The 15,033-nt window shown below is 48.9% G+C and overlaps 7 protein-coding genes across 8 annotated transcripts; 5 read left to right on the forward strand and 2 right to left on the reverse strand.

Annotated features, from left to right (window-relative positions):
- Nucleotides 1–980: 980 nt before the first annotated feature.
- Nucleotides 981–1,196, reverse strand: PPTG_10989 (hypothetical protein; the record flags this gene model as incomplete). The annotated part of the gene is made up of 1 exon (XM_008907219.1): nucleotides 981–1,196. The coding sequence occupies one exon, from the start codon at nucleotides 1,194–1,196 to the stop codon at nucleotides 981–983; it is 216 nt and encodes a 71-aa protein (XP_008905467.1).
- A 711-nt stretch (nucleotides 1,197–1,907) lies between these two features.
- PPTG_10990 (phenylalanine-tRNA ligase) lies at nucleotides 1,908–3,348 on the forward strand (the record flags this gene model as incomplete). Its single annotated transcript, XM_008907220.1, has 4 exons — nucleotides 1,908–1,998; nucleotides 2,067–2,223; nucleotides 2,321–3,104; nucleotides 3,181–3,348. 4 exons carry the CDS (start codon nucleotides 1,908–1,910, stop codon nucleotides 3,346–3,348), a joined length of 1,200 nt encoding a protein of 399 aa, XP_008905468.1.
- A 296-nt stretch (nucleotides 3,349–3,644) lies between these two features.
- Nucleotides 3,645–6,507, forward strand: PPTG_10991 (hypothetical protein; the record flags this gene model as incomplete). The annotated part of the gene is made up of 3 exons (XM_008907221.1): nucleotides 3,645–3,710; nucleotides 3,780–4,013; nucleotides 4,079–6,507. 3 exons carry the CDS (start codon nucleotides 3,645–3,647, stop codon nucleotides 6,428–6,430), a joined length of 2,652 nt encoding a protein of 883 aa, XP_008905469.1. The 3' UTR covers nucleotides 6,431–6,507.
- A 205-nt stretch (nucleotides 6,508–6,712) lies between these two features.
- PPTG_10992 (hypothetical protein) lies at nucleotides 6,713–9,829 on the forward strand (the record flags this gene model as incomplete). The annotated part of the gene is made up of 3 exons (XM_008907222.1): nucleotides 6,713–6,722; nucleotides 6,795–7,186; nucleotides 7,247–9,829. 3 exons carry the CDS (start codon nucleotides 6,713–6,715, stop codon nucleotides 9,827–9,829), a joined length of 2,985 nt encoding a protein of 994 aa, XP_008905470.1.
- A 27-nt stretch (nucleotides 9,830–9,856) lies between these two features.
- PPTG_10993 lies at nucleotides 9,857–11,457 on the forward strand. 2 transcript variants are annotated; one of them, XM_008907223.1, is made up of 7 exons: nucleotides 9,857–10,007; nucleotides 10,111–10,220; nucleotides 10,292–10,325; nucleotides 10,386–10,435; nucleotides 10,503–10,566; nucleotides 10,655–10,806; nucleotides 10,881–11,457. In XM_008907223.1, exons 1-7 carry the CDS (start codon nucleotides 9,949–9,951, stop codon nucleotides 11,360–11,362), a joined length of 951 nt encoding a protein of 316 aa, XP_008905471.1. In that variant the 5' UTR covers nucleotides 9,857–9,948; the 3' UTR covers nucleotides 11,363–11,457. The 2 variants fall into 2 exon arrangements, with proteins under 2 accessions (XP_008905471.1, XP_008905472.1); XM_008907224.1 differs by having other exon boundaries at nucleotides 10,292–10,435.
- Nucleotides 11,458–12,206: 749 nt separating this feature from the next.
- Nucleotides 12,207–13,204, forward strand: PPTG_10994 (hypothetical protein). The gene is made up of 4 exons (XM_008907225.1): nucleotides 12,207–12,522; nucleotides 12,583–12,687; nucleotides 12,741–12,834; nucleotides 12,907–13,204. The coding sequence occupies exons 1-4, from the start codon at nucleotides 12,229–12,231 to the stop codon at nucleotides 13,104–13,106; spliced, it is 693 nt and encodes a 230-aa protein (XP_008905473.1). The 5' UTR covers nucleotides 12,207–12,228; the 3' UTR covers nucleotides 13,107–13,204.
- On the reverse strand, nucleotides 12,817–14,990 carry PPTG_10995 (hypothetical protein). Its single transcript, XM_008907226.1, has 2 exons — nucleotides 14,758–14,990; nucleotides 12,817–14,703 (listed from the first exon to the last, which is right to left on the reverse strand). The coding sequence occupies exons 1-2, from the start codon at nucleotides 14,956–14,958 to the stop codon at nucleotides 13,228–13,230; spliced, it is 1,677 nt and encodes a 558-aa protein (XP_008905474.1). The 5' UTR covers nucleotides 14,959–14,990; the 3' UTR covers nucleotides 12,817–13,227.
- Nucleotides 14,991–15,033: the final 43 nt, after the last annotated feature.

Raw genomic sequence — 15,033 nt, forward strand, 5'->3', positions numbered from 1 at the left:
GACTGAAAAAGGTGAGACTGTCGGAGCTAAGGCGTGTGATGCTGCTAATCGAAGCACTTCTGACACAAGAAGAACTCAAGCGAGCTCGTAGCTCTTCTGATGCAGCAGGGCTTTTATTCGAGCAGATTAAAGGCCGTCTTCCGTTCGCGTCATCTTCAGGTAAGGGGAGGAGTCGAAAGTTGGATCAGTTGTCGTGGCGAACGTTAGCACACGAGCTTAAGGCATTACATAATTAACCTCTTGCCTTTTATCCAGTTGCATTGTTTGTTTGTCGTTCAAAATTATTATAGTGCAAACTGCACGGCGATTTCTAGTACAACGCTTATACTAGACTTTTGTATACCCGCCATTTTTGCATGTTAGGAATTCACTGTGCATTTTGCACGGCAATTTGAATAGAAACCGCCAGATTTGCACGGCGTTTTCTCTAGAAGTAGTAATTTCTTCGTAGTGGATGAACAAAACTGATCAAAAATTAAAGCAATGATTGAGGCTATTTTTATAAATGAATCGAGATCTGAGCCAATATTCTAAACGAGGCAGCGACGCTTCGGTAAGATTTGGCACTTCAGCTTTCACAGACGAGAAGGTAAACGAGTGCGCTTGTGACGTACCATTCGTAACTTACATTAGTTGTGACGGGGTCACACAGCACCTTGCGCTGAGGAAGTAGGCTTCCTCTAGAGTAACAAACGCTAAATGAACGACCGTTCACGTGTCCCTGGTTTGAGTACTCACTTGAGGGTACGATTGTTTCCGGGATGGCATTCAGAAAAAATAATTTTAATGTTTTTTTTTCTTCTGAATGCCATCCAACGGCAAGCGACTGTGATATTTAGATAACAATATATAACTGTATATTAGTACAGTCAAACCTCTGTAAATGGACACTCTTGGTGACCAAATTCAGGCGTGACTCCTGTAAGATTATTATGTGGTTTACATAACAAAATCCCGCATTGTTTTCTGCTGTTTTGCTTTCAACGTAGTCTCCCGAACCAGAGTGGTGACCGTTGACCATCGCGCACAGCATCGTCTTCTACAGATCCACCCTCCCCACACAACGTGTGCGAACGAATTCCGTTGCGCTTCTTGAACTTCTGAAGCCAGCCGTTGCTGAGACGGAGTTGCTTGGCGTCAATATTGAACCTTTCAGCCAGTTCGCGCGCCTTCAGCAGCAGAATGTCGTCCGCCATGGTTTTTTTAGCTTCATTTTTGAATAATAAATCCCTCAGTTTGCGCTCAAATTGAGGAAATTTACACGGCGACGCTTGGTTGTATCCAGGTCAACGTGGCTAAAAGATTCAGGTTGCAGAGATCGCAACCATCCCAGTGTAGCTCGGCTGACGCGGGCATTGAACGTCTGGTAGATCCACTCGTCGAGCAAGGGGTTTGATAGGCCAGGGGTTTGCTGAAGCTTTAGGTGCACGCGTAGCTTTTGCTCGAGCGTTAGACAGGTGCGCGAAGACATGGGTGAATTGTTGGTAGGAGGGGGGGGGGGATTCTGCGTCGGAATGTTCTTTGGAGAATGTGCGGTCCTTGGCATCGTGTATCATATAAAGAGGTAAAACCCATTTTGGTTCCCAAAAATGTGACTCATATACCATGTTCGCATATAAAGAGGGAGGTTTACAAACAGTAAGTGAAATTTTTGGTTGCAACGCATCGTGCATCATATAAATGTGAGGACTCATATAGAGATCATATAAAGAGGTTTGACTGTAGTAGAAGAAGTAACAGTAATACTAAAGTAAATGTGCAATTTATTTTTATTAAATACTAGCAGTATAGTATTTTTGCATCGAATAATATTATCATTGAAATTTGGGGTTTTGTACATCAAATATCCCACCACCCCACACTACTTCCACAATCGTAGCGCTGACAAAATGATGCGCCAAGCAGCAATGGGCTTCGCCCGATGCGCCTCGATGACCCGACGCTCCAGCGCATTACTGAGCGGCAACAAGTTCTCAGTGCGCGCATTGGCTACTAGTGGTACCGATATGTGCTACCTATGATCTCCATTAACACACTCGACATAATACCTGACCTTCCTACCACAGAACTCGAGTGGATGAAAAACCGCGACCCGTACTGCAACGTGGGTGAGTCCATTGCAGCCAAGATCGGCGTGAGCTTGCACCGCCAGCCGAACCACCCGCTGCACATTATCAAGACCAAGATCGAAGGTTATTTCGACAACCTGCACCAGAACCACGGGTACGTTTGCAGCTACAAACCCCCCATTGGGATAGCAACAATGTTAACGCAGTGACTAATTCATATTGTTTTTTTTTGGTGCAATTGCCTTTGTCAGCGCACCAAAGTTCACGGTCTTTGACGATCTGGACCCCGTGGTGACAACGTATGACTGTTTCGACTCGATGCTCGTGCCTAAGGACCACGTGAGCCGCAAGGTCACGGACACTTATTACGTGGACCAGAACCGCGTGCTACGTGCGCACACTAGCGCACATGAAGTGGCCACCATGAAGAAAGGCTTCACGTCGTTCCTGGTCTCAGGCGACGTCTACCGTCGCGACGAGATCGACGCTAGCCACTACCCAGTGTTCCACCAGATGGAAGGCGTTCGCATCTTTTCCGAACTGGATGCAGCTACGCCACGCGAGGAGAAGGTGGCGCATGTAAAGGAAGAACTGAAGAAGACGCTGGAGGGTATGGCGAAGGAGCTCTTCGGTAACGTCGAGATGCGCTGGGTAGAGGCTTATTTCCCCTTTACGGAGCCGTCACTGGAGCTCGAGATTTACTTCAATGGTGACTGGCTCGAGGTGCTCGGCTGCGGTGTGCTGCAGCAGGAGATTGTACGCAATGCTGGCCTGGGTGAGAACGTCGGCTGGGCGTTTGGTCTGGGTCTGGAGCGTCTTGCTATGGTGCTGTTCGACATCCCAGACATCCGTCTCTTCTGGTCTCAGGACAAGCGCTTCACCTCGCAGTTCAAGGACGGAGAGATCACAAAGTTCAAGCCGTACAGCAAGTATCCCGAGTGCTTCAAGGACGTGAGCTTCTGGCATGACGACACTTTCCATGAGAACAACTTGTGCGAGGTTGTGCGTGACATTGCCGGCGACATGGTCGAGCAGGTGTGTTTGCTGAATTGCTTACGAGTTAATTGTCTAATTGTATCAATTCTAACGTGTGTCCACCTATCTGTTGCAGGTGGCTATCGTGGATGAGTTTACGCACCCCAAGACTCAGCGCACGAGCAAATGCTACCGCATCACGTATCGCCACATGGACCGCAACCTGACAAATAGTGAGGTTGACGAGATCCAGGAGATTGTCCGTGCCAAAATGGTTAAGGAGCTTGGCGTTGAGCTCAGATAGTGGCCTTTAGCTTGGTGCTGAGTGACCAAAATGGAATGGATAAGTCTGCTCTGCTGATGGTGAAACATGACGGAAGCAGTAAAAGCATAATAATCAACAGCGGAGTGCTAGTGAACTCGACTCAGAATGCGCCAGTTTTGGAGAATTTCAGGCTTGAATTTTTTGGAACCGTTTTCTATTGCTGAAGTGTGACAAGGAAATGTTGAAACGGAAATAGTGAGTGAGGAGGCGGTCCGGATTGAAGACGAAATAAGTCGCACGGTAGTGGCAGGCACGATTTGGTGCACAGTGTCAGGATGGAGGAAGAGAACCAAGCCACTACAACAGGAGACTGGAAGCGGAGGTTTCAGAGGGAAACAAAGGTAGGCGCGGAGTTTGTTATCGTCGCAACTGTGAAATGTATAGTTCTGACGCCTGCTTTTTACTTGAAGGTCAACAAGGAACTCGGCCGACGGCTACGCGTAAGGAAATGTCCTAGGTTTAAATTCCTCGAGGACAATTGCAGGCGCTTTAACCTTGTGGATAATGCTCCTCTTTGTGCGTCTGCCTCCTTACTGACGCAGGAAACGAAGCACCAACTTGAGGAAGAAAAACTGCGCTCTCAGGAGTTGGCTGCTCAATTACGGCATTACAAAAGACATCAACATTTAGACGAGAAACCTGATGTGCGGGTGCAACGCCATTGTATTCTACATAAATTAGTCGGCTGACAATTGTTTGTGCGTGTTAGAAACAAAATGGCGTGTGTTCCAACTGCGAGCGACTCGAAGTAGAAATCACCAGGCTCAAACGCATTATCGTCGATGCAGGCTATGTGACGAAGCATGAACCGCTTTCCACCTCAATTACGATAACATCCGACGGCAGTCGATTTGAAATTGATGAAGCCACTCCAGAAAACCACTGCTCGGAATTCGAAGAAGCAGATACTAACGGATTCCAAACACCAAAAGCAGAGTGCAATTCGCCAGTGCTTCATGAAAACCACTGTCCATCAAGCCCCGTTAAACCGCTACCACCTATTTCATCTGCCCAATCCGAGGATACTTTACGGATAGAAGAACCCGAGCCGGATGAAAGCAACCAGACTGACGACGACTGCCACGTTTTCTCAGACATTGACGACTCGTCCTTAGGTGATTTATTCAAGTACGCAGTTGTGTTGGCAGGACCTGCGCCTGCCAAGCCCAAGGTAAAACCACGGTTATCCTTCACAGATCGCTTCAAGCCTTTGGAACTTCCACGCACACGGAATCCTCAAGAGAGTATGGAGCAGATTGAGCATCAAGAGAGTCCAACCGATAACTCCAGTCGTCCGCGAAGTGCACCCGTAGGGAAGAAGAAGCCAGCATCTCCAAACGGAGGCAGTATATGGTCATTGAAACGCCAGTCACAAGCAATACAGGACGAGGAAAGAGTGTCATCTCCGTTGAGACGAGCAGCAGCAGGATTCTTTTCCAACCTTGGTTTGCGGAGTGGAGGCCCTTCCAGTGCACCATCCACGCCCCCACTTCCTCCTCCACCAGCTCCAGTTAAGGCTAGCACTCCACCGCCACCTAGTCCTCCCCCAGCGTCCAAACTTCTTTGTGTATACCCACCACACGCTGGAGAAGTGCAAGAACTCGAAGGTTTATTGGAGATCTGTTTCCCGTACGGAGAGGAGCCTCCTCTTACAAGAGATTTCTCTCTTGCACAACTCAAGCGTTCACTACAAGAGCGACATCGGACATATCGAAGCCCAGACTCCACCTTTGTATTGACCATCGCTAGTGCCAGTAACCCGACAGAAATCACGTACGCTATCTGCGTGCGATGTCCATTATTTCCAGACAGAGAAGACGACGATTGCGAGCCTGCAGATTCGAAATCTGGGGAAACACAAATGCTAGCGGACGGGCCGACTCAGTGTTGTCTGTGTTTGCTGAGTCCGTATCCGTTCTTCGGGTTATTTTTCAAAGTGTTGTACGGCATAGCAGTTCTCTGGAATACGAAACGAAGAGAAGCTATGACGGCTAAAAAGGATAGAACATCGGACAGTATGACTACGATGCTTGAGAAACCATTGGGTATGCTGGACTTTGTAGAAGTATTTCAAGGTGTTATGGAGCGCTTAAAGGAGATGCAGATCCCTTCGATGGGTGGCTGGAGTCGTATGGTTCTCTCACCGAAAGTCACACGCTTGGCATTTCATCGTCCACACAGTGAGAGTCTAGTGGTAGAGCGAAGACATTTGCTACTGGAATACGCAGCACCAACTCTTTTCGGTTTACTATCAGTGGATCAAGTACTGTTTTTGCTAGGATGTTTGTGCTCTGAGCGGAAAGTGCTGGTGGTATCCGATCACGTTAATATCGTGAGTTCCTGTGTGCTTGCACTGATCACATTGCTCCATCCATTGCAATGGGCTGGTCCAGTAATTACAGTATTACCACCGCGGTTAGATGAACTTTTGGAAGCTCCTGTTCCCTTGATCGCTGGACGGGTGTCGATCAAGTGTGCTTCAATACGGAATTTCTCGACGCTGGATCGGCCCATGAAAGATGTGATCGAGATGAACATGGATCAAAATTCACTACATATGCATGATGAAGACTTGGTCACGTACCACGAGCTCAAACTCCCTGAATGCGATGAGTTGGTCCACGAGCTCGAGCCTTACTCGGCCTTGCTCTTTGGGAAGCATGAGGCTCCTGACTTCCCAACTGTTCAGCAAGACGAAGCGTGCAAGATAATGTGCGCTAGGATCCATCACCACATTGAGTCAATCTGTGCTCTTGCAATGGCGGAGAAGGACACAACCACTCTAATCAAGGACGACTATTTCGATACGCAGTCGGATCACGTTTCTTCAGCTGATTCGTCTCCATCAAGGGGGTCAATCACTCGCTTAGGGGCCGATAGACGCTGTAGTGCCATGGTCGCAGACTACATCAACCGTTTCCAAGGAACTCAAATGTTCAGCATGTTCAACCTACAGGTCCAGGATGCACAGAACGAAAGTGACGAAGGTGATATTATTGATCGGGATGACAGTGAGAATGACGGACATGTTGAGGAAGAGTATCATTATAGCGGAAATTAAAGTAGCATGCTAAGTAAGCGTCTGATAGAGATTAGTGACGCTGAACTCAGATATCAGGAAATCTAATTCTATCTTTTGTAGCGATCTGTTTGTTGATTATTCGTGGTGTGTTGAAATAGAAAACTGTGAAACGACGTCGTACTCCAAATTGTTTCATCTGCCATTCGTGCGTTGTCACTGCTCGAGTCAAGTAGCACCTTAGGACGCCATGCTCCATGCTTCAAGTAAAATCAAACCAAACTTGTTAGCACTACTTGCTCGACAAATCTTGCTTGTGTTAATATGTTGGCAGGTGAGTGCGTTCACGGAGTCTCAACTAGATGATCATGTGTAGTCATCTCATACCCACTATTGCAGACATTAGTGCCGACGTCGACACGTGCTCGTGTCGCTCCTAACCAGCTTTTAGGGACTTGCTTCGACGATGACTGGGTAGCTTCAATTTCAAACAATTTATCAATCTCCGCTACAGACCGTGATTCTTTCGGCACGTTGGTAAACCCGTACCTGCACGGGGCTCTGAGCACTCCGCGTTTCCGTGTGGGCGACCAACGAACAGCACACGCTCGTGACCAATTGTTTCAGTCAGATTGTATGCCTTCTGATTCCGTCTTCTACGGTGTCGGTGCTCGCATTGATAGCGACGGCAATATCATTGAGTCAGGACGTGTAAACGGCACTCTTGTGATGGAAATCGATACTTGGAGCTCACATTCACTCTCAACTTTAGTTGTGGCTATCCTGGCACAGGAATTGGTACGAACAAACGTAGTCATCTATCATTTCTCTTGATAACTTACTTTGTGGTGTCCACAGTTGGGTTATGAGGTTTCTTTCTTCCAAGCTTCTGGGTCAGCAGACATGACTCAACGCATGTCTTCCGTTGGAACTGGCATTTGCTCACCAACTCACGTTAACGTAGAAGTTTGGTTAGATGCAGCAACCCAGCGCGCTCTTGCAGCCTATTATAACGAGTCTTCTTTCGTAGGGAGCGTTGGGTATGACGGTCTTGCTGGGTTATTCACTAGCACCTCTTTGATCGAGGCTGGCCTCAGTGCAACGCCAGCATATAGCGCAGATTTCTGGCGAGATTATCGCGAGAAAGACGCTCTGATTCGCGAGCTACGCGCCTCAATTCTCTTCAACAATGCTGCTCATTATCCACCAAAAGAATCAGGGTGTGCGGATGATGCATTAGGCTGCAAAGACTCGTGCTCCAAGTCCGAAGCTTGTACAAAACGTGAAAGCAATGGTGGTGAATGTCTCGTAGTGATTATGATGGACGCGTCCTACGATGTTGGATATCTACAGGCCTCTCTATCAAACAACGATATTCCAGCATATTTTTGCTTCCTTGGCATCAGTGGAGCAGCAAAATACGTATCGGAAGCGCTAGCAAGCAACACGCCAGTAGCCTTTTACAATTATCAACCAGACGAATTCTTCCAACGCCACTCTGGCCAGGTCGAGAGGGTAGCATTGCCATGGGCTACTCCTGAACGAACGGCAGTGAACACGGGTAGTTTTGGTGAGAACGGCTATGGTGAACCTACAAGTAACCCTGTACGTGTCGATTTCCCTCGAGTATTACTTGGCAAGTATCTCGCCAAGATACTGACATCAAATGTTGGAGGCATAGCCAGCCTCATGAATATGTTAACGATACAAGAAAAGGATATGGACAGCTTACTCAGTGGGTATAACGACATGCGTGATGCTGGTGCTCTCTCGCAAACCGAGTCTTACTTTGCTGCAGCTTGTAATTGGCTTCGTAAACCAAGGAACTATCATATTTGGAGTCAGTGGCTGGACCCACTACCAGACTGTGAATACGATATTCATTTCAGCTTCACGTTGGAAGGATGCGACTCCAGCAAAGAAGAAACTTTTCCTCGACGCGCGAAATTCTACTGGAAATCACCACGACCTGATAATATCTCCCTACCTTATACTTGCGACCCATACCATTTGCCAAACTCAGGACTACCTGACACGTTGGTCACTAGTCGTTCCTGTTCGTGGCTTGTTGAAAACACCAACACGTGGCTCATTTGGGTATCACTGGGTACGCAGCCGATTTGTGATACGAGTTTTTACACATACGATGTCTCGGAGTGTACGAGTTTTGGACACCGTGAGGTGACATTCCGCTGGCTGCTCCCCGATGCAATGAATGCCACGTTTTCAAGCGAGTGTACCGACGGTAAAGCTCTGCCAGACCCGGTACTTATCGACTGCGAATACGTCCCCTACAACACTGCAGCGTCCAAAGCGGTGTTTGTACTAGCCTGTTTGTTTGCATGCGTCATGCTGGGATGCATAGGCTTCGTGGTGTATGAACGCGAGCAACCTATCGTCAAGCGTTCACAGTATCAGTTTCTTGTGACGATGCTGCTTGGAGGAGTGCTCATGTGCTACGCTACTGTTATTTACAGTGGTGAGCCGTCTCGAATAGTGTGTGCACTACGTCCAATGTTGATATCATGGGCTTTTACACTGATCTTCGGCTCACTCGTGGTCAAATCCATGCGTGTGTACCGAGTATTTCTATCAAGCGCTATGAAACGCGTGGTGTTGTCTGCTGGAACTATGATGAAAGTGCTCGTTGGGTTCTTGATTGTGGACATTGTGATCTTAGTATCTCGGCAGCTTGTATCTCCATCCAATGCTATTGTGAAGGCTGAAGCGGTCTCTGAAATTGGCGGATTAGTTGTGGATCGCGTGCGGTGTGCATCCAGTAGCTCGGTCTTTGTGGGACTTTTGTTCATCTGGAAGGCAGTGATGCTTTTCGGTGGGTTGTACTTGTCCATTTTGATCCGCAAAGTCTCGTCCGATTTTCAGGAGTCTGTGTGGATCTTTGCATCCGCCTGTGTCGTGCTGTTTTCAAGCCTCCTACTGCTACCGATGGGTTACTTTGTGACGCTCTCAGCCATAGCATTCTTCCTTTTCTTCTCCTTCATCGTATTGAGTGCCACTATGCTTGTCATGGGACTCATGTTGGTACCCAAGATGCTGCGGCTACATGATCTGGCTGCGAGTGGAGCGAGCGAGGTGTCAAAAACAGTGAGAGAAAAGCAGACCGCGTCGTCAGGCTCAGAAGACGACGCACAGGTAGCTCCACTACCACTGCGATCGGGGGTCAGTGGAGGAAGCAGAACCAGCAGGAGCAGCAAGAATATTAAGATGAGCAACAATAGCAAGAGCACTAAAAGCACTAAAAGCGGCAAGAAGGACTCCATCCGTGTCAGCCTCCGCGTTCCAACAACCATCCGAAAGACCTCAGCCAGTGTGAGCGCTCTGAACTCCACACAGGTCACAACATTCTCACCGACTCCTATGGGGCCGAGACCTCCTTGGAAGTGGAAAAAGCCCGACGACACGACCAGTAGAGCCAAGTAAATGACATGCACCTCAACTTCCGATCACCGCAAAGTATCCATTTCGTAAATGATTGTGCCATACGACATGACCAATCACCGTCTAGCATTGATCATCCGCTCCTGCATCGAGTGTCCGCAATGAGGCTTCCTAGTGTCCTCTTCGGCTCGGCCGCGCGTCGTGGAGGTGCCACTCGCAGGTGCGATTGCTTTCAGTTGTGTGTCCGATCGACTGTAAAAGGGAGAGATAGAACTGGGTACTGATAAGAGAACTCGATGTCATTCGTGTCATTCTACACGTAGCAATGCGCTGACTCGCCGGGAGAAGAGCACATTATCGTATCGAGTGTTTGAGGACACAAGCGGCGGCAAAGAGCCGACCAAGACAGCGCTGGTGATGCACGGTATTCTGGGTACGAGATTATCGATATTAAGAGGCTGCTGGTGGAGTGACTGATAGGTGTATGTGGTGTTTGGAATGTAGGGAACAAGCTCAACTGGCGCACATTCTCGCAAAAGTAAGACAGAGGAATGTAAGGAAGACAGAGGATTTTGCTGATGCATTTGTGCTGGTTCAGACTGACGAAGGCGAACCCAGACTGGCGTTTCATCTGCTTGGACCTGCGTGGTGAGTTGTATGGGAGGGGAGTTTACTTCACAACGGGAATGATTGCTAAATGATATTTATTGTTTAGGCCATGGAGACTCGCCGTCGTTCTCAGAGCCGCACAATCTGCAGGCATGCGCCAACGATGTCTTGTACGTCTACAATCATCTAATTTTTACTCTGCTGGTGACGTCGTGCTCATTGTCTTCATATTATGTGCTTTGGCGATGAAATGTATAGAAAACTGGCTGCTCATTTGAAGGTGGAGCCGACGGCTGTGCTGGGACACTCGTTTGGTGGCAAGGTAGCGCTGACGTACCTGCAGCAGTGTATGCAACACGACCGCGCTCCACCTAGCCAAGTCTGGGTCTTGGACTCGCTCCCAGGAACAGGTACGAGTGATGCAATTGTGGTCAATAAATTTTCTCCAATATGGGATTACCTTTACGTGTACATCATTGTGTAGGTGCGACGGACTATGCTAGTCGTGACCTCACCAACTCGATTGAGACGATTCTACCAGTCGTTAAGAAGATTCCGTTGCCTATTCGCTCCAAGGCGCAGCTTATTAAGGATCTGCAGAGCCATGGCGTTGCGCTTGGTGAAGCGCAGTGGCTCACCACGAACCTTCGTTTAACCAGCAAAAGCCCGGAGCTCTACGAGTGGAAAATGGATGTCGATGCCATCGAACAGCTCTTCCGCTCTTTCCTTGCCTCGGATCTTTGGCCAGTCGTGGAGAACCCACCTGCAACGGAGGGCAAGGACGTAGAGATTCACTTTGTACACGCCTCGAAAAACAACATGTGGACTCCTGACCTACTCGATCGTCTCGATGCTCAGCAGGAAAACCAGGTTTATCATCATTTACTGGAAAAGTCTGGACACTGGGTACACATCGACAACCCTGTTGGGCTCATGAAGATTATCCAGACGTACATGCTGCAATAGATTGCGAAACGGACACGGTACGACAAGTCGTGATGAAATACTACGGGATGTTTTACCGTGAATACAGGCAATATTACGATAATTGTCGACTCATTTGTCTTGCCATGTTGAGATCTTTAACGACCTGTGTCCCTCAACAGATCTCACCATCGTATCACCTGAATGACATTCTGCTATGGAAAAACTATGGCTCACTTTTAAATTGTCCCCGAGTGTTCTAGCGAAAATCAAGCATCGATCGGCTCTATGTGGCTGCTGAAGCACATACCGCTCGTGCGCATTTGCCCAGTTCACGTGATCGTTATCCAGTGGTGTCGTATCGCCTTGCGCAGCAAATACAAACTGTATGGAGGCCTTTGTTGCAAACTTTTGCAGTCACAACAGATCAGGCTACTGGCAATTCGTGCTCTCGAAGTCCTACTTGCGTTATTGACACGGAGTTATTTGGTGGTGGAGCGTGTCTGTGACTGCGATGTACGATACAAAGACTTCGAATTATATAGCTCCGGCGATTCTAGTGGAATGGGTGACATCCACGCTCACTGTCGACGCTTGTGCGCTGATCGTCGGTTGTCGATACTCTGTTTATCCTGTCACAGCTCGAGTTCGACTAAGAGCTTCAGAGCAACATCAGGAATGGAGCGCTCACTGACAATCGACTTTTACCCAGACGCTTTGTGCTTTGGCTTCGAAAAGTCGATACTGACTGTGGTTTCACCCCGAGCCAAAAGCAACATGTTCATCAGCTCCGAAATTAGAGGCACTAAGGTTTTCAAAGCGTACTGAGACAAGATAGTTGAAGTGTTTAGCAGTCGGTATCTGTAGTCTAACATTCTATTAATATCGCTACCGATTTTACGCTTGAAATGTGGATGATTAAAAGATACGCGAAGCGACGCTCTTCGACTGTCATGGTGATGCTCTTCTCTCTGTTGCTGCTGCTCCTCGACAGCGCCTTCAGTGCGCGTTCGCCACCTCAATTGCCCCACCAGTTCCAAGCGGAGGTGCACGTTTTGTCGCATCTTACCGATCCTCGTCAGGAATATCCACCGTCAATGGGTAGGATGAAGGTCCAGTACGACTTTGACCAGCAACTCGCAAGAGCCGAGATGCTGGAAGGATACAACGCAGGTAAAACCTTCCTGCGACGATATGACCAAGTAAGTAGCATGTAGAGACGCAGCACTGTTGTTGCATGATTACTGAAGATTTGTGCTTAGAAACAAGAATTCATGGTCAAGAGTGGAGAGTTTCGAAAGTGTGAACGTGCCTACTTGGGCGACGCCATGCCAGTCCCAGAGATCCCCTTTGCTCAGGAATTTGTGGTGCGTCTAGCTCGTTATAAAATATGATTTTGGTTGACTAACTGGCCTTGTAGGCTATGGAAAGCGTGAGAGGGAAAGTCTGTGAACATTGGGTGCACGCACATGACAATGTTCGCGTGCATGTGTATAGTGACGTCTCAACCAATGGTACTAATATGATCAAAGCCCATGCAGGAGGTCGTAGAGATAATTAACTTCTTTCGTTTTTGGGCTTTGTAGTTCCGATTCGGCTAACGGAAGAAAATGTCATTGATGGGCAGCCAACGATGCTGCAGACGTTTGACTTCCATAACGTACACATTGGGCCGCAAAATGTGTCTAGCTTCGCAATTCCAGACGGATACGAACGAAGCGACTGTGCACGAAACGTGGGAGGTTTCCCCTACATCCACGCTTTTCACTACTACCTACGATTCTAATTTTCAGAATGCACGGAGTCGCGATGAATAAATTGTTGCTTATCGACACGCCTGGTCGACGTTCCAAACAAAATGCACTTTACCACTTTTGCGTGTCAGCAGAGCCTTCCAACAACTATGTTTATCTCCAGTATTCCCCTGATCCGCCCATGTATCCTCCATTGTTTTGTTGTTGGTGCTGTTGTTGCTGCTGCGTGGGATCGAAACCCAACTGCCGCCCGCCCAGAGGAGGCAGACCCATGCTGTTGTCCTGCTGACCCATAGCAGAGTTGCCGTATCCTGTAGTACCAAACGCGTTGCCGTAGTTACCGAACTGGTCGCCGTAGTATCCTGCAGTGCTTCCGTAGTTGTAGCCACCAAATCCCATGGCCATTCCAGTCGTGTTCGTGTTGTTCATGCTTGCATCTTCCGGTTCAAAGCCCTGGTGGTATTGCTGCTGAGGAGGGGCCAAGTGGTGCATCTGCATTTGTTGCTGAGTCCGATACAAATCTTGGTATGTGGGCGGCTGCAACTGCTGCTGTTGCATCTGTTGCTGCTCTTGTATCTGCTGGTTCTGCTGACTCACAACCTCCTTCATAATGTCCTGGGTAGAGTGGAAAGCGGCATTCAGCAGCGCCTGCGTTCCATCGGGGACGTATTCATCTCCGCCAGTCTGCTGATTAACATCAGTTGCGTCAGTATCGTCTTCAACTTGAAGTTGTTGCTGAGAATACTGCTGCATCGACTCGTCCGGTCCAGGCTGTTGATGCATGGCAAAAATATCGGCAGCGATGGCAGCGTGCTCGTCATTGACAGCAGCTTGGGGAGCTGCGCCATCGACAGCTCCACTGCTCTCACCAGCATTGGCAGCCGCAGCTGCAGCGTTCTTCTCCTTCTCTTTGGCCTTTTCCTTCTCCTTTTCCTTCGCCATTAATTTCTGTTTCTTCCGCTCCTCCGCCTTCTGTGCCTTTTCCGATTCAATCTGCTTCACTTCATTGATATCAATCATCGAGATACGACTTCTCTGTCGCTTGAAGCGTCCAGCATCTGCCTTCCGTCGGATCTCCGACGACAATTCCGTCAGGTTCTTCTTCTTGCCCACCGGAGGTTTCGCCGCCGGTGCCAACCTCGTCGGCGCTGTTGAAGCCGCAGATGTTCCTGGTCGCGCCATCTGCGGCCGATGCAGCGGCTTCTTCACAGGCGACACGCCCACCTCGTCCTCCTTCCCATTGGCATCGTCGTCCTCCCCACTCACCGTGAAGTGTGTGGCTGCCGTCGGTGCCACCTGTGGACGCAACGATGGATTCAAAAGTCCGTTTTCTAGCGAGAAAAAGTCGTCCATTGCCACTTGTGACGAGCTACTGCTGCGTCGCTTTGGAGTAGCAACCGCTTGCACCACTTTAGAGGCCGTGGCTTCGAGCTGCGCGTGTAGATACGAGTCGTTGGGCTGACCATCGGCTTGTAGTATCCGAAACTGCTTAACGATACCGGCGCTGACCTTGACCCACTCCTCGGAGTCCTTATCTGCCAATTGCAGTAGCGCATCCACCTCCTTTTTGCCCGCAGCGGCATCCGCTTCATCGCGACGGACACTCAGGAGTGATAAGAGTAGGCGGACCTACACATATGTGCGGTTTAGTAAAGGGTCTTTAATGGCGATGTAGTATTTTACCTTAATGGGTGTCTCCAGGTGCGGGAAGCTGGCGCGCGCCTCTGCGAGCTTTGAGGGAGTCAACAGTCCGCCGAACTCGTGCGAGCTCCACTCCTGTCGAAGCTTCTGCAGCATCCAGGCATCGAATGATGCTGTCGGGTCCGCACGCGCCGAGGGGGGAGTCGATGCCGTTGCGGGCACCACAAGCGTGCTGACCTCCATCGCCTGTTCAGTTTTTGGAGAAATGATGTGTTATTTAACAATTTAACCGATATGTGAAATTCAGTAACGGAAATG

The sequence above is a fragment of the Phytophthora parasitica genome, assembly GCF_000247585.1.
Source record: "Phytophthora parasitica INRA-310 unplaced genomic scaffold supercont2.26, whole genome shotgun sequence".
Classification (NCBI taxonomy): Eukaryota; Oomycota; class Peronosporomycetes; order Peronosporales; family Peronosporaceae; genus Phytophthora; species Phytophthora nicotianae.